A 22,068-nucleotide genomic window follows, 5' to 3' on the forward strand; every position below is an offset into this window, starting at 1 on the left:
ATTAAATTGAAAAATAATCAGTAAAACATTAAATCTTANATATATATATATAAAGAACATAGATACGTAGGCCATCAACCAACATTAAGCCATGCATACCCTCCTGATGAATTAACAGGCGATGCTTCCAGCTATGAACAATTTATTTTAATAAAGAGTTCAAGATTAATAGAAAATCGATAACCAAAAATTAATGAATATTTAATTAATTTAATAAAAATGAAAAAAAATAAAAAAAATAAAATTAATAAATTATGAAATAAGAATTTGATTAGATGTTGATGAGAGATAATACTAGTAAACAAATTCCCCTAGGCGCAAGGAGAAGGGTAGCCAACCCCATTATAATGCAAAGACAAGTAGACAAGAAAATGGTAAGAAAATAGACTCCTCATAGCGCGTGCAAACATATTCCTGAAATGGCTACCAGCTTTGCCCAATGCCCATTGCCTCCCTCCCCCCACTTTCAAATGCAAATCCCGCCATCTCTCTCTTTCCAACTACCCTTTTCCCCTCTTTCACCATCACCCTCCCACACATTCAAATTTTTATGCTTTTGGGGTCCCTTTGGAATCCATTCCTTTTTGCAAAGTTGTAAGCTGAAGTTGCTCACAGTCACAGAACCCATTTATTGCACTATTTTTCCCTTGGTTGTTTTACTTCCTTTTTGTCAACATGAAGTTGTTATCTTCTTCTTCTTCTTCTTCTTCTTCAACTGTCTCTTTTGATCCCAAACTGTGCACTTCAAAGAGTGCAACTGCTGGTTGCCTTGCAGGGATCCTACGTCGAATTCTTTGCTCCCGTAGTCTCCCAACACACCCTTCTGATCACATTACTGAGGCTAATTCGGTGGCAAGTTACAAGAACCAACAATTCAATGCTGAGGACAAGGTTGATGCTTCCAAGTTCACTCCAGGGATTGTAGCAAGACTAATGGGCTTGGATTCCTTGCCTGAAATCAGCTTACTTAAGACACGAGCAAATCCAAATTCAATTACAAGAAGCCGGTCTATGAATTCAGCAGATTATAAGCAAGATACTGATTCAATCCATGCCAAGCATAGACGAGTAAACTCTACATTGTCGTTCCGCGATATGCCTACCTACTTCGAGCTTGAAAATGAAGAATATTTTGTGCTCAGCTTTGAGAAGGAAAGTGAAAGGGAAGAGCTGAGATCCAAGCGAAGAAAATGTAGAGGAGGGAGTGGAGAATTGAAGCAAAGAAAAGAAGAGAAACATAAGGAGAAGGAAAACAGAGTGGAGAAGGTAAAAGAGGAAAAGAATAAGGGAAATCAGCAAGAGGCTAGCAAAAGGGTATTAAATGTGTTGAATGAGGAAAAGCTGAACAGAAGAATTGTTGATAAGCCTAATCAGGAAGTAGCCAAATGCAACGAAGTTAATGGTGTCTACTTGGAGAAGCCAATTGTCAGCATTAGGGGTCTAGAGGGCTCAAAACTTGTGGACAAGAAAGGAGTGCCTGATGGAGCAAAATTGAGGAAGAAAAAGAAGAAAATACAGCATCGTGTAGCTGAAAATGTAGAGCCTGAATGTAGCTCAGAAGATTCCAGCCCGGTTTCTGTTCTTGATTTTGATCAATTCGTCATTGATCATGATGTTCCTACATCAGGTTGGTGCCTCCCAATTCTGTTCATCACTTAATAGAAAAGTTATTTCATTCATCCTTTTAACTAAATGTGAATTGTTTGTAACAGAGGAAGATTCAAAAGCAGATGGGTCTAACTCAAGAAGGATATTATCACCAGACCTGGAAAATTATGGGTGCAAATCTCCTAGCAATGATGGTAATATGATGGAAGATGAGCTAAGGGTAAAAAATGTTGAAGGCAAAAGTTTGGGGTCAAGGAGAAAAGATTGCCACAGTGAGATAAACTTGGAATGTTGGGGTGCAATTTGCAGGATGACTGAAGCTGAGGTGGCTAAATCAAGTTGGTCATGCTCAAAGAATGAAGATCTTGAAGATATTACTGCAGATATTGGGTCAAAAATTCTAGACCAATTGTTAGATGAGCTGGTAATTTCAACCTTTGGGATCTCTCCCATGAAGAATTTGAACTTGTAAAAGTACAGCAGTAAAGCCCCTTTGTAAATTTTGCCATTGCAGAAACCTATAGTCAAAGATATATAGTACTTCCAGTATCTAATTTCAAAATGTTTTCTGTCAAGTCTTGCTCCCCTTTATCAACTAAATATAGTTTAAAATTTAAATTCTTTAAATGAAAGGATTAGGTAGCTTCAGTTAACTATGTGGCTGGATTCTTTATCTTCACCATGCTCTTACCTGTATAACAAGTAAGACCTGTCAAGTGAAGAAAACTGGATTACCATCACTGTAGTTCTGGCTGTCTTCTGAACGAAAAAGTTAAAAGGATGTGGCTGACAGCAAAAGCCTCATTCTAATTTCCTGAAAATAACAATTAATACTAATAAATTAGTTGGAAGCTGTCAAAATCCTTGAGTGGATAAAGTGGATAGGTTGAGGTGGGGAAAAATGGGGAAAAGAAAAGATTCATGTACTAGAAGAACCTTCATTGCTCTAGAAAAGAAAAGAAGAAGAATCTAAATTCCAGCCAAACCATTTGCTTATCTTCAACAATTTATGAATCTTCATTCATGGTACAATCATCAAATGAATATCTTCATGGGAAACTCAAATATAATAAAATATGGACAAAAATTCATGATTGGACCCCTACAAGGACCACAATGGGGCTTGCCTAATTGATCTTTGCTTGCAAATTTCAGTATGAAACTAGGTTAGCTACCAAGTCATTTAATAATGACTACTTGTAGAGATAGTTATTCACTTTTTTTTTATGTTTAAGGTATCAAGAATGAAATATTTTGATCTCAAATTATAGAACGAAGTGTAGCTATTTTGTTAACTTATTGTCTCACCTAGAAGCCAGAGACAATAACTTAATTGGATCTGCAGAAAGTCTTCTTTGTTTATTCAAGCTCTCCTCCTTGTGAAGCAAGTCATTAAGCAACACATTCAATCAGGATACCAAGTCAAACTTTGATTTGTCCTAATCTTGAGCTGAGTTTGGGGAATATTTTCATACCGCAAACTTGAAAACAATGCTCTATTGTTTTCTATTAAATTGCAAAGTTTGTCCTAATCAATGCTCAGTGTCACGCTTTACACCAATCTGTCATGCTCCACATCAATCTATGTGAGGTATTATTCGTTTTGGTCCATAAAAAAGTAAGACAATGCTCAGTGTCACGCTCCACACCAATCTATGTTAGGTATTATCCGTTTTGGTCTATAAAAGGGACCTTACAAGTTAAAAGTAGTGTGAACCCCCGTTAGGAGTTTCTCTCCATAACCATAACATCTTTGATGGGAGTTTCTCTCTATGACCATAACATCTTTGATGTGGGACTTTATAGCTCAACTTGCTGAGAGCATTATTTCGATGATGTGAGATTCATGTCCACGAAAAGACCTCATGTTTACGAAAAGATCATGACATCCTCATTTACTTCAACAAGGGTCCACTACCACTGTCTTTAGTAGCACATCGTTAGTACTTAAAATCTGCTCTGATACCAATTGTCACACAATTGTCACGGTCTACACCAACTCCTATAAGGTATTATCCGCTTTGACCCGCTAGTCTCACGGTTTTATCCAACAAAAAGTGCCTCACAGGTTGAAGGTGGTGTGAACTCCTATATTCTCAATATCGCTCTATTAGATAACTGATGTGTGATTTATGGCTTTCCCTCTAAAACCATGACATCCTCCCTTAATTCCAGCTGGGAGTCTCTCTTTAGGATCATAACATCTTCTTTTAATTCTTGTTAGGAGTTTTTTTTTTATGTGAGATTTTGTAACTCAATCCGCTAAGAGTATTATCTCGATGATGTGAAATTCACATCTAGACAAGGATCGTGACACTCAACCCCAACAGCAAGATAAAATAATCTCAAGACAGGTGGACAACGTTGGCAGCAGGAGTTTAGTCAAAGAAGTGGCCTACCCTAGATGAAGATATAATTAACAATTTCTGTTTCTGCATCTCCAAGAAACCTTATTGAACATTCACAACAACATTCTTGTTTTTTGCTGATGAGAAGCAAAAAAACTCATTGGTTCATTGTCTGAAATGACAGGCCTTGAAACTGTGGTTCATTCTTCCTGGCTTGTAGTGCCCATCCCACTACCAAGTTTACCCAATAAGAAAAGTTAATCTAAAGACACAAACGAGCTAACACTGGCAGGACTGCCTTTTTGTTAGTGCTCAACAATCACACCCACTTAGAATTATGGAATCAATGAACCTTCACCTTTTGAATGCCGAAAGTAAGATGCAGAATTCTAAAAAGTTGATAGGTAAATGGCACTGTAACGAGATAAAGAGAAGGATTACAGTGGGGAATCACATCAAATGATCCATCCATTCTTGTGCTTTGCGTAAAGATGTTGAACTCTTGAGGTTTATGGTCTTTAAAAGAGTGCAGAAGCTGGATGTTAACATCCATATTTCCATTTCTTCCCAGCTAGAGATAGAATGTTGGGTTTAATTTGCATGCCAGCTCTCTGGTGGTAATGAGCAATGGAAAGAATAAAAAAAGCCATCTGCTCGTCCAGATTACAGTATAGAAAAGCATTATGATTCAACAAAATCAGAACTGGTAAGAGGACGAGCAAGTTTTCACTGAAAAAATATATATATTAATTAAATAAATGCGATAGTTTCTGGTACATAAAATGTGTACAACCCCCACCAATTGAAAATAAACCAAAAAATTAGTACAGCTGCTTCCATTTGCTAATTGAAATGAATGTATCTCTGGAAATTGACTAGTTGAACATCCGCCTTGCTACCCTCACCGCAAATCATGTTTCTACTTGGATGTATACGGAACTCTCATCCAAGACAAGAACCAAATTTAGAGACTAAAAAGAATAAAAGATATTATTCTTCAGACCTAAGAGCAGTGTTAGCAGAAATCTTTCCTTCTGCTCACCTTGTGTTCTCCTAAGGGGGCAATCAATTTTCCCCTTCCCCATTTCATTCCAATTACAAATGACGAATATTGATAAAAATTCAAAAAATGGCCGAAAACAAGAACTAGTTAAAGGTTAACTGAGAAGCTAATGGTGGGGCTAGCTTTGCTTTTAGGCCACCATCTGCTCCTGCTCCATGTACAATTGCTCCACCCAGGCAGGGAGCATCTCCGCACCCCCGGAGTTAAGATGACACTGCTGCTGCTCCTCGTCAAAACCAAATTGCCCAGCAGAAGGGGTGTCCTTCACCAGAGACTGGACCCAAGACACATCTGGCTCATCAGCAGTTGGCAACATTGAGGGTGCTGCATTTGCCAAATTGCTCCCACTGCTTCGGAACCCAAAAGAAGCAGATTTTCTTAGTTTACTTAGCTCTTCTCCCTGTATACCCCAGTCTAATTTGCCATCAGGGGAACCCCAATCTGACAGGTTAGAAGGCATTGCACTTGCTGAAGAAGTTGGTGAAGAAAACCCTGCATGACGATTTACAGCAGTACGCTCAATAAAGCTCTGGCTCCGCTTTGCAAAGGCAGCTGACCTTGAACTTAAAACTGCTGCTGCAGTGGGCCCAGATGATGCATCAATCCCAAAGGATGGAGATGCCCTCACAGGAGAGGATGCTAGGTTGGTTGGGTAGCTAGCACGAAGCTGCTGGTTAATATTCTGGCGCATCTGAACTCCAGTGGGAGACTGCAGCTGAGGAGCTGTGCCATCGAGTGAGATTCCTTGTAATTGCGGCAAAATAGTAGTATCAAGAGATCCAAAAATATCTTCAAGGTTAGTGGGCTTCACCCCTCCAAACCTATTTAATTCCCCAGTTCGATCACCAGTGGCAGAAAAAGCTGAGGCAGAAGACAAGGGATTGTTCCAACTGGTTGGGGAGGAAAGACCAGATATCTCATCAATTAGCTGCTGCTGCTGGCGGCGACGATGGCTTTCCAGCCCAAGTAGTTCCATGTCTAAATCCATATCCCTAGCACTTAGTGCAGTTTTTAACCTACTACCAGGAAGCTGCAAGGTAGGAGGTACGATGCTTAACTGGTTTGGCCACATCGCTCCACCCATAGGAGAAGAGGTACCGGTAGGAGTCAAGGGTGGTGTTGATGTTGGAGGTATCATAACAGATGGAGAGCCAAGAGCAAGTGGGCTCATTGAACCCATGTCCAGCGAGGAACCATTAGCTGCATATGATCTTGGGGAAGGCACTGCCGAACCTGTTGAAGCATACAAGGGACGAAGCTCCTCTGGCTTGTGAGCAAAGAAACAGACCCTCCTGCTGCAATTAGTCTCGTCCTTGCATAGACGAGTTCGATACTGGGCAGGATGAAGCCAGCACTCAAATATACCATGTGCATACTCACAGTTATCACCCTGCCTGCATGATCCCTTACGAAATTCAGGGCAAGGGACACAGCTATAATGGTATTTTCTAGGGTCACGCCTCCTTGCATTCTCCCCAGGATGAACAAAGGGGCACTCAGTCCAGTCATGAGAGTAAGCCCTTGAGCAAGGCTTGACCTTGAAAGTATACATCCTAAACTCATCTGTCCCATATATCCCATTCTTAATGTCTGGAAGAGTAAGATCAACAGGATACTCTTTCTTCTCAGTTCCATCTTTCAAAACCCGGGCTATTGAGTTATCTTGCTGCTCTTGCCCTTCCATTTCATTTCCTTTTTGAGCAGGCAAAGCCTCCATTTCACCAACACTACCACTTCCTCTCAACAAAGCTTCCAACATCTTCTTCCTCAAGCAGAAAGCTGAATTACAAGCTGGTGTAATCAAATCACCAGGCCGGTTTCCATTAGCGTCAACAGAATTGATATCAGCAGAGGCATCAAGCAAGATCTTGACAACCTCAGCTGAATCAAAGGAGCCACCAGCAGCAGCACAGTGGAGAGCCGTGGACCCATCTGAACCACAAGCCCTGTTAACATCCACACGGCCACTTCCAATAATATAATTGACTACATCCTTGCTGCCGAACATGGAAGCAATTAAAAGGGGTGTTCTTTCTTCAAACCCCATCTTCTTTAAACCTATTCTCCTTCCATACCACAGGCTTGGCTCATCGATATCATGACCCTCTTCCTCAATAGCACTTTTAAAGCCAATCAGATCATTTGAAGCCGAGAACTCGAGCAAAACAGAGAACTTTTGAGGAAGCATATCTTCTTTATGAGACTCCCCCTCCATCACAAAACCAGTTTGAGTTGGTTTCCTTTTTGAACCACTGCACATGGAAATTTCTCTTCTTTCCTACAAAATTGAAAACGCGGGGAAAAATCGTTCACCAACTCATCGAATAAATTTAGAGCGTAAAATGGACATAAAAGGCGACAAGGAGAGAGAGAAAGGACTATAAAACCCCACAATTCAAGAATTCAACACAAAATGAAGAGAAAGACACCAAAATTTGTTTCTTAAATCATTCAATTTTACAGATAAAGTTCCAATCTTTAAAACCAACCATTAAATTCATAACATATAAACTTATCTAAGAATTAAAAACCACGACTTAAAGTTTTAACCGAATAAGAAACAGAAAATCAGTTTTAAAAAAAAAACAAAAACCTCAACAAAAATGAACTACACATATAAAAACACCAGGCAAATTTCCGAAAGTAGTACACATTAAAAGGAAAAAAAACTAACTACTCCCCCCACAACAAAAACACTTCATAAAGTTTCATTCTTTTCACACATTTTCTCACCTGCCAAACAGAACACAAACAAGGCGCCAACATAAGGAAAAAGAACCAAAAGAAAAAAAAAAGAGAGAAAAAACATACCTTTGAAACACAAATATGAGAACTGGAGCAGAAACCCAGAATGTCTCTTTAACAAAAAAAACAACCTTTGTGTCTTTTAACTTCAAACCCGAGTTTAAAAGAGAGAGAGAAAGAAACAGAAAAGGAAAAGAGAGGTCTTTTGGTTTTGGGTTTTTTCTCTCTTTTTTATTATTTTAAATATTATACTTTTAAAGAGTCAAAAGGAGTGAGCCTATGGCTCCTTCCTGTCCTTTTCCCTCTAAAAAAAAGTTGAGACCCAGAAGAAAAAACTCAAATTCAAATGCAAATGCACATGAAATGCAAATTAAACTTTAATTCCTTTTATTTTTCCTTTTTGCTTTTCATGGGATTTTGTTACGTGGGAGTGGGATCCACGGGAGGAGCTCTTAATATCTAACCTCCAACGACTCAAGAAACGCCACGTGTCGATAGTTCTTTTGGCTTTTATTTTTATTTTTCTGTGTGTGGAAACGGCCACTCGATTTTAGAGAATCCGGATTTATCACGCACTGCGCGTTTCTTTGGCTCTTGGCGGATGACGTGGACGTCCATGCACCGTCAGCAATGTCTTTTTATTATTTTAAAATCCTGTTCGTTAGTTGGTTCTGCGGATATTAGCCGACCGTGATTTTACGTTAGGAGACTGTCGAAGGGAGTTGAGGGATGGAAGGCGTACGGCGGGCTGTTTACTTGTCTGTGAAGGATGTGGGCGGTGACAATAACGGGGGAGATTGAATTGGATATTGTTTCAAGGAGGCAAAATTCTTGATGCTATCGACGAATCGCAGCGTTTCGATGGGTTCTAGAAGCATTTATCTGTCTTCTTGTTGGGACTTTTTTGAACCCTTCTGTTCTATTTGTTTAAATATACATTAATAGCTCATTAAATAATTTCGTTAAAATTTTTTAACTACGGTAATTCTTTTGCTGACGATAAATGATGGGTAAAAATTTTGGACCAAGTCTTGGTAACATACTAGCTTTCCCACACTTTCAAACATAATTTTCAAATTTTGATTAATATTTATTAGTTTTATATATAATATTCAAACACGATACGTGAAGCCATTATCAAGTATACTATTTACAACCATTAACATAATTTATATATTTCGTATTATATTTTTTATCATTTTAGTATTAATTTTATACAAAGATAATTACTAAATACATACTGGTTTGTTGTTTTGTTCACGAAAGAAAATTAAAAATTTAGTTCATTATAAACAAATTATGTTTATAAAGTGGTAAAATTTTAGATTAATTTGTAACCATATTAATTCTTTAAAGGTATAATATCTAAAAAAACTCCTAAATTATTTCAAAAAATTCTAATTAAGTCGTTTATACTTTTATTACATTCAATTAAGTTCTCATATGTTTATTTTAAGTCAAACAATCTTTACATTCTATTTTAAATTAAATAAAATTTTATAATTAATAGTTGATTTAATTAAAATATCACTTGTTATTATATACAACGTGATATTGACGTGATATGTTAATAACATGATATGATGATATAATCAAATTGTATTTTTCACCTTCCACGTCGACAATAAGTCAACATCATATGAGTATAAAATGATAAAGAGCATTTTGATTAAAAATAATTAATCGATCATTAGTTATAAGGACTTATTGGATCTAAAATAAAAATATAAGAGTTTTATTGAACGTAATAACATAATAAAATTTTATTTAAATAATTTAAAGATTTTTTGAATATTTTATTTTTTAAAAAAATGACTTTAAGATAACTTCTTTCCTAGTATCATTTAGGTACCTATGTACTGTTTAATGAAAAGGAATTATTAATTATGGGGTTCCCTCAATTTGTCAATTTGACTTTTCCTATGCAATACTGTCTTCTCCCTTCTAAATTAATTTTGAAATGTTATGTCAATTGTCTTGTACACTATACCCAAAAAATATGTCTTATAATGTTAGCTAAAGAAATTCAAAAGATAGAAGAATGATTATGGGAAGTGGGATACCTAAAGGTTTGTCAAAAAGACTAATGATCACATTTTCTTGGCAATTTGTCTTCCATTTACAGTCCAAGGGCACAGTAAGAAATCTTTTTCATATCTTCAAGGTATTCTTTTTATTTATAATTTAAAGGTTATTTATATATGAAAGAAATTATTATGCCATTGAAAAACTTGGGTTAAAATTAAACTAACTAAACCTATTGTTCATCACATTATTGATTGTAAATTTCCCTTTCACTTCTACTTTGAGTTTATTAATCCATAAAAAAAAAAAAAAAGAAGTTAAGGAAAGGATTATTTCTTCTCACAAGATTAACTACCTAAAGAAAACAAAATTCATAAATGATGGTATCAATTTTTATTGATACTCATCTATAACACCTCAAAAAATTCATGATAATTTACCATATCGGAAAAAATAAAAATTTATTTTTTAAATAATCAAAAAATCCCCAATAAACGTAGTCAAGGGGATATATGAAAAGTGAGCACCTAATCCTTGGAGGTATTAAAAAGAATGCATATAAAGGTAAGGTTAGATCCTTCTTCCTGTCTAGATAAAAAGTATTACAAATTTCACTCAATGAAGAGTTATAAAGAAAAACGAGAAAAAAATCTTAATGCATTGAATCCCACCAGTTAATTTGATTAATATTATTTTTACTGTCAAATCATGTATCAAAAATCAAATACGTTCTTGTAAAGTTCTTGATTTTTCAATTCATTTTATAATAACAAAATAGTCATTGTTGCTCATGTCATGTACATATTTCTTCTCGTTGGATGATGAATGTTAAGCAATGATCTTATAAAAACCAATATTTCCATCATCAAATTATTTTAATGCACGAATGTAAGAATATTACAAATTCTTTTTTGGCAAGTGGATCAATAATTCCAATATATTGCGAAATGACGTAAACAGAACTATACTTCATGCAAAAATATAATACAATAAAATATCTTGAAAATAATTTATTTTAAAACCAAAAAAAAAAAACATGACATTTGTCTTAATGGTTTAAGATATTGAAGTGGAGTTAATTGCTGACTAGATAATCTTAACTTATGTATTTTTTTTTCCTAATTAAAGAATTCTCCATATAAACAAAACCGCCATATAAGATTCTTCCTTAAAATATTTATAATAAGTGTCCATCAAGAACTAAAATAATAAATTGGATAAGAATTTGGGGTGTAGCTCCAAGACTTGATGTCATACTAGGAACCATTGACACTTCCTTCCAAAGGGATAAACACTAAGAGCAAAGGCACTATAAAAAATCAACCTTGTAAATATCAATACAAAAAAAATAATGATTTTTTCACGATTCGAAATTTAGTTTTTTTTTTAAAATAAAATTTTAAATTTTATTTTAACCATCAATTGAATGGGTCAAACGAATCGAACGACTCTGATTTTTCCCTTTTTTTTCCGGAGACAAAATTGACTACTAAAATCTATGAATTTGTTAAAGCGTACAATAGAAAAGTCCATGGCGTGCTCTAAATCAGGGACCCCAGTATTAAAAACATAAAAGACGCTAAGGTTTACAAAGGATTGGGACCCAAGCATTTGAAGTCATTTTCCAATGGGTGGAAAGATTGCATTTGACGTTGCAATCAATCACACTATGGTTTCTATCACCTTTCAAGAAGGTTATGAATAGATGCTCATTTAATATAGTAGGAGAAAAAAAATGGAAAAAGGGGGCTTTAATTTGCAAAAGGAAAAGAATTGGGTTGCATTACCAATGGTCATGATTGATCTTATTATATATACTTATCATCCCAAAAATATCATACATTGCACATAGAGATTATTGGGGTAATTATGACCTTTGCATATAGTTGATGATCATTTTTTTTTTTTATCAAATTCTACTTTTCTTCATTCATTTCCATATAAAGTGCCAAAGGGTCTGACTAAACGTGTTTAAAGAAGCTAAGTCAAGTTGTACAGAAAAGCATGGCTTGTTAGGCATCATAATTCATAGTAATAATTTTTTCGGTTTTTGGAATTTTAGTATCGAATCGATCATTTGCATACCCCAAAACAAAAGCCTAAAATAAAAAAATCCTGACAAGCGACCTGTTAATAGAGTACTGTTAAATTTGTTGAAATTATCCTTTGATATTATTGTATATCCGAAAATAAATAACTAAAGTTTTAGACTAGAGAGAGAGCGATAGCCTAGTCTTGATCTCATTTTGTTCAAATTAATAGTAATAATTATAGATATGTATATTATTTAATTTGGATAATGAATCAGTCATGCATTTTTATAGTTGAAAAATTCATGGGGATTGAATGTCGAAAATAATCAGATAACCTTTTATTTATGGGTAAAATATCTTAAATTTTTTATGTTTTGATTGAAATTACATGGTAGTCTATTAGTTTTCGAAATAGACACTCTACTTTAAAAAAATATTTTTCGTTAGACACATAAGTCCAACTGTTAATATTTTTATTAATAACTATTATATTTTTTATTAATTAAAAAAATCTCTTAGGGAGTCCGATCGGGGCTCCCCAGGTTTCTTGGTGAGTTAGGGAACACTAATCGATGCTCTCCATTCTTTTTATTTTTTAAAAAATGTAATAATAATTTTTTAAATTAATAAAAAATATTTTAATATTTTTATAATTTTTGTTAACGATATTTATATTCTTGAGGTGGAGTGTTTATTTTAAAAATTAATAAATTTTTGTGTAATTTTGATCAAAATTTAATAAGTAAGAATATTTTACATGATTTCTATCTTTGAACACGAGGAAAGAAAAGAACCTACTATGAGCTGAGAGGAATATTAAATTAAAGAAATGTCTGCTTTATCAACACACAGAATGCATTTAGTAAACAATGATGTGCTACTTGTCTCTTTCCTCTTTTGTTTATTCATTATGATGTTTCTCAGGCAAATTTCTCCACACATTATGATAATAAATTTCTATAATTGGAGATGCAAAGTGAAATTACAAATTCCAATGTTAATTGCTGTGACTTGAATGGAGCTAGGGTTTTAGAAACATTTGGTAATGTTAATTTATATCAATATGTGATGTTTTTTTTTTCTTATTCTTATTATTTTTTAAGAAAGATGATTTATAAATTAAAAAGATTTATTCTTGAATAAATTATGGATCGAGGTTCAATAAGTTTAAAGTAAGGGAAATTATAATAAAGTTTGATGAGTTGGGATAAGAATTCCACTTCTTTTATTTACCATTCCATGGGCATATTATGAGCTTTTTGACCAAGAAATTTCACAATTATTAGAACCAATAAGTTAAAATATTGAATACTTCTTCTGCCAAACAATGACATTGAAACATTTGATGTTAATGTATAGTTCTGACTAGAATACTAGTTGAAGAAGCTTGTTGTTGTTGTTGTTGTTGTTATAGTGGAGGAATCAAACTAATCTAACATCCTGAAGCACATTAGAATGATCAAATATGTGGGAAGCTCTTGAATTTCTTTCCACCTTTTCTGGTTTATGGGGAAGAAAAGCAAAAAGGGTCGGGAAGAGACTAGAAATTTGAGGCAAACGTGTAACATCAAGGCCATAGTTCAGCAATTTTCCAGCACCAAACAAAGCCGTCAAATCAAAAGGAAGCAAAGTCAGAGTTGGGCATGGAAAACTTTGTCTTTGCAATGCAAAGGCGGTTTCGTTTTCCACAAGGTTAGCTTTTAACGTAAGCCGGACCACGGTCCAGTACCACCTGGCCTCCTGCCATCTCGCGTGTGCCTCGTCATCTTTTGTTGGCTTTCGAACTCCTGTCAGCGCAAAATTTAGCCCTTAAGGTCCGAAGATCTTCTGTTAAAAAGATTAGAGAGATGATGAATTTCATGAATGAGGAAAGCAAAAGCTTGCTATGATGTTTACAGAGGCACGTTAATGGTTTGAAGAGATGGGTAGATGGCACCATCGGAGCCCTCACAAAACAAATGTTCAAACTCGTGTGCAAGCCCGACAATTTGGCAACCAAGCCAAGGTCAATGATTAATAAGTGAGCTTCAACATTTTTACCCAAGGTGTATCTCCGTGCTAAAACACTTGTCTTGGTCCATTCGTGATCTAGTATTCTAGTTAGTGTTAAATCCTTGTCTCTAACCCTGTCACCAAACCTGACCCGAACTAGAAGAGAAATGACGGGAAGCTAAAGGAATTAAACAGGAAAACCAACAGCTGTGGCCTAGGTTCTTGGTTGAATTTGGTAAGAAAACATAGGAAGTAGATAGCAGTTGTAATTTATTATTAGAACGGCTAAGAGACATTAACTGGGTGGGGGCTTAAGGAAATGTCATCTTTGTAAGTGGTTGGCGAGACAGCAGAGGTTAGGCAGTGCTAGTCTGCTAGAGGCCTAGAATCAGGACATAAGCTTTGTGAGAAAAGCCTATGGATTTTAGCCAAGGCCTGGGCCTTTGTAGTTTGACAAATATAGTGACTTCAAGTAGCTTTGTAGGTTTCTGAAGTATGACCAAGTGAGCGGCTGTTGACTCTAACCAATGACTCCCTTTAGCTTAGCCGAAAGAAACAAAGCAGCACTGGGATTATTTCATCTACCGAGCATGGCTTTTAAGTCCATTGCGCTGAAACAGCAGCAAATGTGTAGAGCAGTGGGCTCTGGGAGAAGGACATTAAACAAGGACTATTATCCTATGAGATGGTTCATGGAGAAAAAAGTCTTATGGCTGATTAATCAATTGATCACATGAAGGCAACTTGCATCATTTTGCCCGTTTTGAGTCTTTGTATGCCAGCTTCAACTTCAGGAAGGTCAGATTACAGGTAATGCAGGCAAGCTGAGAAGAAAGTAACCCGTTACTCTTTCGACAAGGAGAACATTATACATTCTTTGACTGCGTTTAATACAACACAAAAATAATACCCAAAAGAATTACGTGAACGCTTGCCAAAGGCTTTAGTTACTAGAACCTATAAACTGGGGTCTACATTATACAATTTAATTACAACATCAAAAAATCAGTTCAGATTAATTTTAGCGGGAAGACATATTCCAGGAGCTTGCTCATTCACACCAACACCTTCACATGCAACTAGTTTCACAACAGACTGAGAAGTGAGATCGTACTTCTGCTGAGCCTCAGCAAAGCTTCTGCAGAGAACTTTTTCAAGCCAGTCTTCTACTGCTTCCCTTTTGTCTGATATCCAGGCAGCCGCGAGCATCTGTAACATGACTTCTTCATCAATCTCCAACCGAACCCCAGACCCAACAGTGCTCTGAAATTGTGAGCTGACTTCCTTTACAATTTTATTGGCAAGTTCATCAAAATCAAACGGGTTGAAAACTATCTTTTTATATACTTGGCTAAAGAGTTCTTCCAACCAACCTTCTGAGTTCTCAGAGAGAGATTCACTGTCAGAGTCCCCCAAACTGATGCCGTCGTCTGTCTCCTCCACAGGAAGATTTAAATCCAGACAGGATCTCGACGCCTTGGGAACTCTCGTGTCTGTTTTCTCGAGCTCAGAAGAGTAACCAGTGTCAATCATCTTTCTTTTATTAACAGTTGCAGAAGTGGAAGCTTTTTTTATTATTGCAACTCTCGTGTTCGTATCATTGCTTCTGCTGACATCATCAGAAACGGAACCAACTACAATTTGCATTTGCCACCTTTTGGCTCCGAGTATTCTTTCCTCAGAGAATTTCATGGATTTCTTCTCACAGAGAACATTTATATTACCTTTTCTGATGGCTGACATTATAAGAACAGTATTGTTGAGGCTGATTTCTCTCCCATGCGAATCAGGAAATTTACCTGTTCTAATAGCCTGGTCCAAACTACGTTGGACATAATAATCAGCCTTATGCACATTTTCAAGGAAGATAACAGAATGGGGTTTCTTTCTCAACTCCTCAGCGATGAAGTCAGAAACTGTTTTTCCTCTAAACTTCACATCATAACCATTTAACTCTTGGCATTCAAAAATCGAGTTTGAATGGCTACCTTTGTCTTGCATGCTCAAATCCACAGAGATTAAGTTTTCCTGGCTGCCAAATAGTACCTCAGCAAGTGCTAAAGCTATTCTTCTCTTTCCAACTCTGTCAGGTCCAAGGAAAGTAAGCCAAATATCCCCTTTAGGGTTTATGCCAGAACGGCTTCCATATCTGCTCCTTAAATGGGATACAGCTTGGCTGACAGAATTTACAGCTTCATCTTGCCAGCCAACCTTTTCAGAAAGAACTTTCCTAATGGACTTGTAACCCCCTTGATCAAAATGCTCTCCTGATGTAAGACCAGAGCATGACGAAGATTGGGCAAATTGATATGAAGTATTCTCACTATTTGCATCAGCAGATATGGAACCTGAGAAGTGCTGAAGATGTGATTTATGATCTAGCGATTTTGTGGTGTTTGATTCCTGACTGGTCGATGCATATATTGTTCCTAACTTTAAATCTGTGGTGACGGGAGGAACAAATAAAGGTGTGCGTCCAGGACAAGAGCTCAGATTTGGCTGAGGGTGATGAGTAAACCAGGGCACATCCATATCTGTCTGCTGAGCTAGGCTTGACACATCTGCAAGTAACCTGGATTGGACATTAATATTCTCAGCTTCAGAACATGGCATTGGTATGTTACGTTTTGGTGGAAAAATCTTTTGCAATTGCATTTGTGTGCTGGAGCTTTGATCGGGAAATCGACTTTCACTGATAGACAGATCTTCACCACTGCTTTGCTTCTTGTCTGTGGCAAACTGTGGGACCTCAACAATTGGAACCAGAGACCTGCCAGAGGTAATATCCAACTTGTGGAACGGTGAAGTGTGATGGAGACGTCGGCAAATATCATTCCATTTCCTCTGCAACCCCGAAACTTTAGCATTCAACATGGTTTCACCATCTTTAGTCTGCACTGAATAATGAAGCACATTCTTAAATAAACTTAATTATAATTTTATCATTGAAATAAAGCATATGACTACTGCCAACAATGGATAAAAAGTATGTATGTGGTTGTTTATCTAAGCCAAGTCAAAGGTTTCAAAATCTGAAGTGCTAACCCACCTTTGTCACATCCGCACCCTTGGTCGTGTCAACTGCTGCCATCCGTAACCAAGAAGGCAAGTTTTCTGAATACTGATCAGCAACTGAAGCTGTTGAGCCTCCCTTCAGAATAGCAGCAACTTCTAGTTCATACTTCTCATTACAAAGCTTGCATCGAGGGATAGATTGGTTTCTGCCACTTAATGGACTTCTCAAATCTGATGTTGTAGGGAAGAAGCCACCAAATGGAACAAAGGACCCCATCAAGCTGTAAGTATGTCATGAGCATGGAACTGTGAGATCCATTGGGTGAAAAACTGTCAGAAGCTAAAGGGCACTGGCAGTAGACACATACATATATAAATATAAACTTAGAATGGCACTAACTACTAATGTGTGCTGCAAAAGAACTACATTTCAGAGACAAACATATAGCAACCAAGCATAAGCTCAATGGTAGGTGCATGTATCCCTGGCTCAAGAATCACGGCTAATCCCCCATTTCCCAAATAAATTAGGAAAAGAAAAGAAGACAAGCCTATAAAATTTACTGAGACAAGAACCAAAGCTAGAAATATGTCATGAGTATGAGATAGGTGAAGCATCACAGCTAGATCATAATATATGTAGTGGATACATTTTCCCCTAAGAATGGAGTTCTTGTAAATTCTCTGCCAGACACAAATAAAAAATTTATTATCCATTGAAAGAAAGAAGATGTCATTAAAGCACGTTAGATGCCACTCCCAGTGCCTAGATATCTCATACACTAGGGCTATGGTGAACTGAAGACAAAGTGCAAACAAGATGGTCATCAGAAAAAAATGAAATTTTAGTGCTGAAACCATATCATCTATATATACTTGGTGCTCTGTTTATAAACAAAACCAGGCCCTTTTTGCTCCAAAACCTAGAGACTTATGAACTTAATTTGGTATTGAGATATTTTATTGAAATACTGCATCTCCAGTTCTTCAAGTGATATCTACATCTACACATTAAAAGGACGCAAATTATCCAGCCGAAAGCCCTGATATAGCTCCAAACATTTATTTTTGAGTGCCTTTATCTTATCAAGTACTACTTTAGTAGTATTATATAGGACAAAGCCATGAGGCATGAAACCTTTTTTAACTACTAGTAGTAGTACATATTTATTTTATTGAACACACGTTCTAACAACACGAGTCACTAAACATCCAGGTAGGCAAAAACCCCTGAACAAAACATTTTATAAATAACCTAACACGAAAAAGCAAAAAGCAACTAAAAATAAAGAACATCATGTATACAGTATATATATAATGTAACAAATGGTGACTCCACTTGTAGAAATGCAAGACAAAACTTCGGTTTTGGCAAGAAATCGACAGATTACTACAATAACTAAGAGAATTTCAATCAAGCAAAATATGAACAACAAGAACATATTATATCAAAAGCCATATAAAAGATATTTACAGCATTGAGCAAAAACCCACCTGGATTTGGAGCAAACCCCATCAAATGAACTCTTGGAAGAAGTAATGGGCAACAACTGCAAATCCCAGTCTTTTTCTATATTGGGAAATTTGTCGGAAAACTTCCTATACATTTCGACACTAGCCACAGCTCCAATCAACCATAATTTCCTTCTATAAACTTCCATTAAACCCGTTAGTTTCAAAACCAAAGCACTAACAGAATCACTTAAAACACCATCCAAAATCAACCCTTTTAAATCCCCAAAATTTAAAACCACTCCTCCTCCAAAACCATTACACTTCTCCAAAACTCCTTCCGTTTCCTTCAACTTTATCCCCAATTTTTCCTCATTTCCTCCAATAACGAGCTCATTAACCTCATTTTCAATCGAAATCACATTCAACCCAGCCAAATCGCCATCCAAAAAACCAGATTTCCCTCTTGCTAAACTCTCTGTAAAACCCCTCAAAGCTTCTATAGCACAAACCCCAACAAGCAACGGACTTTTCCCGCTCTTTTTAACCATAACTTCACCAATTCTCCCACAATTCTCATCAACCCCGTCTTCTTGACCCGGAAACGGAAAATTGAACCCTGCCCGACCCGAAACCGAATCCGTTAAGTTACACAAAAAAATAGGCGGGCAACGGGTACGTGAAAACCGAGGGGAAACTTGAGTTACCGGCGGGTGAACTAAAGCCAACTTTATGTCACAGCTCCTAAACCCAGCTTCCCCGAAGACCCGACTAACAATCGGGTCATCGAGAATTGATAAAATAAAGTATTTAAGTTCGACCTTCAAAAGCGACGCCGTCTGAGAACAACCGGTGGCGTTATTGTTATTATTATTGTTACTGTGCAACTGCTGTAAATGGTAACTTTCTGGATGGCGCCGTTGATTGGCTTGCGACCGTTTGATTGCCGCCATCAAAGAGTTGGAAATCGGAGGGTCCTCGACGGTCTTCGAAGAAGGTAAACGGTCAAGCGAAACCCCGACGCAAAGCTCCAAGGCGCGGAATTGGAGTCGGGACGGATACGCGCTGCTTCGCGCGCGTGCACACGCGTCTCGGAGAGTGGACGACGGTAAGGAAAGCAGCGCCGACACCGCGTGGAGCGATGTCGTCTGTGCATGGCTCCTTCGACGCGCCACGGCCACCGCTTCGTCTAACGCACGCGCTGCTTCTTCCGTTAAGCATTGCCGAGCTGCGGTTGCCGGCGTCGGCATCGCCGGCTAGCATATAAACACAAAAAAAAAACCCACAAAAAAATACCCAAACAAATATCTGATTTAAAAAAAATAAAAATGCAATTTTAATTAACTGAATGAAAATTCATAAAAAAAAAAAAGAAATATTTGTGTAAAAAAAATTAGAAGGGGGGATGGGCTGTACTTGGTGTTTTTAGTTTTTTGTCAGTTAGAGGCGTTAAGGCAATAAAAAAATTGAGGGAGTGTTTACTTCAACAACTTTTTGAAATTATTTATTGGGGGAAGGAGAAGGAGGCAAAGGCTGGATAGGGGGGTGCTAGCATAAAGGAAGAGACACTGTTTGCTGTTTTTGTTGTTTCCCTCCTTTTCTTTCGAGGAGAGCGTGGGGTCTTGTCATGGGAGAAGGAACAAACAGATGGCGAGCATAGATTCTCTATCACCCAAAAGAAACATCTCCTTACTTCTTCTTCTTCTACTGCCACTTGTATTTTTTTTTTCTTTCTATTATTATTATTATTAATATCATTAAATATATAACAAGATTAAAGAGCATATAATCAAAAGAATATGAGAATAAATACAGATAAGAAAGAGTTTAGAATTGTGTTAGCTTGTCTCCTATGGTTATTATCCGTTTCCTTTATATAATAATACAAGTAAATAGTAATGATACGGGTTTACTTTTGAGATGGAGATGCCGTGTCCACTGAAGCAAATGGGCCAAAGGGAGGAGCAGTCGGGTCATTGTCGAGCGTAAACCAGCTTTCCTTTCGGGGAAGAGAGAGAAAGAAAACTAGAAAAAAAAGGTCATACTTTGATTTCTATATGCATTTGGATTTTGCATATTTTTGATAACAAAGGCAAGGAAGAAAGTTTTTAAAGAAAAAAAATAGAGGGAATAAACCAAAAAGCATTAAATCCAATTCACTATTCTCCACCACACGTATCCCTCCCGTCGCAGTCACGGAAAAAGGTCGAACATTTAATATGCAAACTTTTTAGCTGATGGGCACCCTTCCTTCCTTTGCAATTATCTCAGTCCTTTTCGATTTTAATGCTTTACATTATTTTTGGGGGTTTGAAAAGCTGCCACCACATCGTGACCCTCCCCTGGACCTCTCGTGTTTCATCTCTCTGCAGGGATGAGCAATATCAAACTAAATTGTTTATTAAAATTATATGTAATTTAAGTAAAATCATTTGATCTAATTAATTCATTAAATCAATTAATTCAAATTGTTTGATTAAATTGATTTTTTTATCGATTATTGATTTTAAAATTTTTAGATTAATTCATTCAAAAAACTAAATTAATTTTTTATATATTAATACATATAATTTTTTTATATATATCAAGAAGAATTAATAGTAATTTTAATTAATAATATACTTAAAATATATTATTTTATTATATGCATGTATCCAAATTATAATCATAATAATTTAATTTTAATTATATATAATTTATTATAAATCTATATTAATATGAAATTACAAATTATATATTTTAAATGACATAACTTATATGTTAATATTATAATACATTATAGTAAATATCCTACAAATGAATATGTTATGATTATCACATTATGGTAATGTTTCATAATATAAAATATTATGAATATATATATAGAATTGTATAAACATTATATATATTTAATTTATACATAAACATTAATATAACTTATAATAAACTTTAGTTATATAATTGTACTTAATAACCTTATTAATTATCACCTTAGTTTTTGTAACATATTGTTCATAATTAGTTATTATTTATACAAATTTTGATATAAAACATTATAACATATAAGTTGTGTTATTAATTTCATATATACATAATAAAGTAATGTATATTATATATATATATATATATATATATATATATACATATATTTAATTTATACATAAGTATTACTGTAACTTATAATAGACTTTATTTATATGATTACACTTAATAATTTTTTTAATTATCGCCTTAATTTTTATAACATATTGTTTATAATTAGTTATTATTTATACAAAATTTGATATAAAAATCAAAATATTGTAACATATAAGTTGTGTCATTAATTTCATATATATAATAAAGTAATATATTATATATACGTATATTTAATTTATATATAAGTTGTATATATCATAATTATGGATGAAGTTTATAAGTTTTAATAATATAATTTGTTAAAAAAATGTGATAAAATTTTGATCAATTAATCCAAAACCAAACCAACCAAACCAATTCTATGTTTCGTTGGTTTGATCGTCCTTTATGTTTGACTGATTTTGGTCAATTGTTCAAAACATATTTGGTCCATTTAATCTTTAAGCGACCAAACTATCTAATTCACTAATTTGCTCACCCTTATCTCTCAATGTTTTTCCATATATATATTCATTCGAAAAACCAACTTGTTTTACTGTTTTAGTAAAATTAAATAGGTTTGGTTTGGTAGGAAGACATTTTTATTCGGTATAATGTTTGAACATTTTTTTAATTATTTAAAAATATTTAAATAATTTTTTACTGGTTTGTTTAAGCTTATTTATTTTTA

At 35.5% G+C, this 22,068-nt stretch overlaps 3 protein-coding genes across 3 annotated transcripts; 1 reads left to right on the forward strand and 2 right to left on the reverse strand.

The window, feature by feature from the left end:
* On the forward strand, window positions 430-2,169 carry LOC18590480. The gene is made up of 2 exons (XM_018126716.1): window positions 430-1,627; window positions 1,713-2,169. The coding sequence occupies exons 1-2, from the start codon at window positions 676-678 to the stop codon at window positions 2,078-2,080; spliced, it is 1,320 nt and encodes a 439-aa protein (XP_017982205.1). The 5' UTR covers window positions 430-675; the 3' UTR covers window positions 2,081-2,169.
* Window positions 4,680-8,000, reverse strand: LOC18590481 (zinc finger CCCH domain-containing protein 66). The gene is made up of 2 exons (XM_007016022.2): window positions 7,831-8,000; window positions 4,680-7,297 (listed from the first exon to the last, which is right to left on the reverse strand). The coding sequence occupies exon 2, from the start codon at window positions 7,277-7,279 to the stop codon at window positions 5,150-5,152; it is 2,130 nt and encodes a 709-aa protein (XP_007016084.2). The 5' UTR covers window positions 7,280-7,297; window positions 7,831-8,000; the 3' UTR covers window positions 4,680-5,149.
* On the reverse strand, window positions 14,640-19,967 carry LOC18590482 (protein SMAX1-LIKE 6). The gene is made up of 3 exons (XM_007016023.2): window positions 18,324-19,967; window positions 16,864-17,110; window positions 14,640-16,706 (listed from the first exon to the last, which is right to left on the reverse strand). The coding sequence occupies exons 1-3, from the start codon at window positions 19,529-19,531 to the stop codon at window positions 14,820-14,822; spliced, it is 3,342 nt and encodes a 1,113-aa protein (XP_007016085.2). The 5' UTR covers window positions 19,532-19,967; the 3' UTR covers window positions 14,640-14,819.

This window comes from Theobroma cacao, chromosome 9 (genome assembly GCF_000208745.1).
Source record: "Theobroma cacao cultivar B97-61/B2 chromosome 9, Criollo_cocoa_genome_V2, whole genome shotgun sequence".
In the NCBI taxonomy this organism is placed as follows: Eukaryota; Viridiplantae; Streptophyta; class Magnoliopsida; order Malvales; family Malvaceae; genus Theobroma; species Theobroma cacao.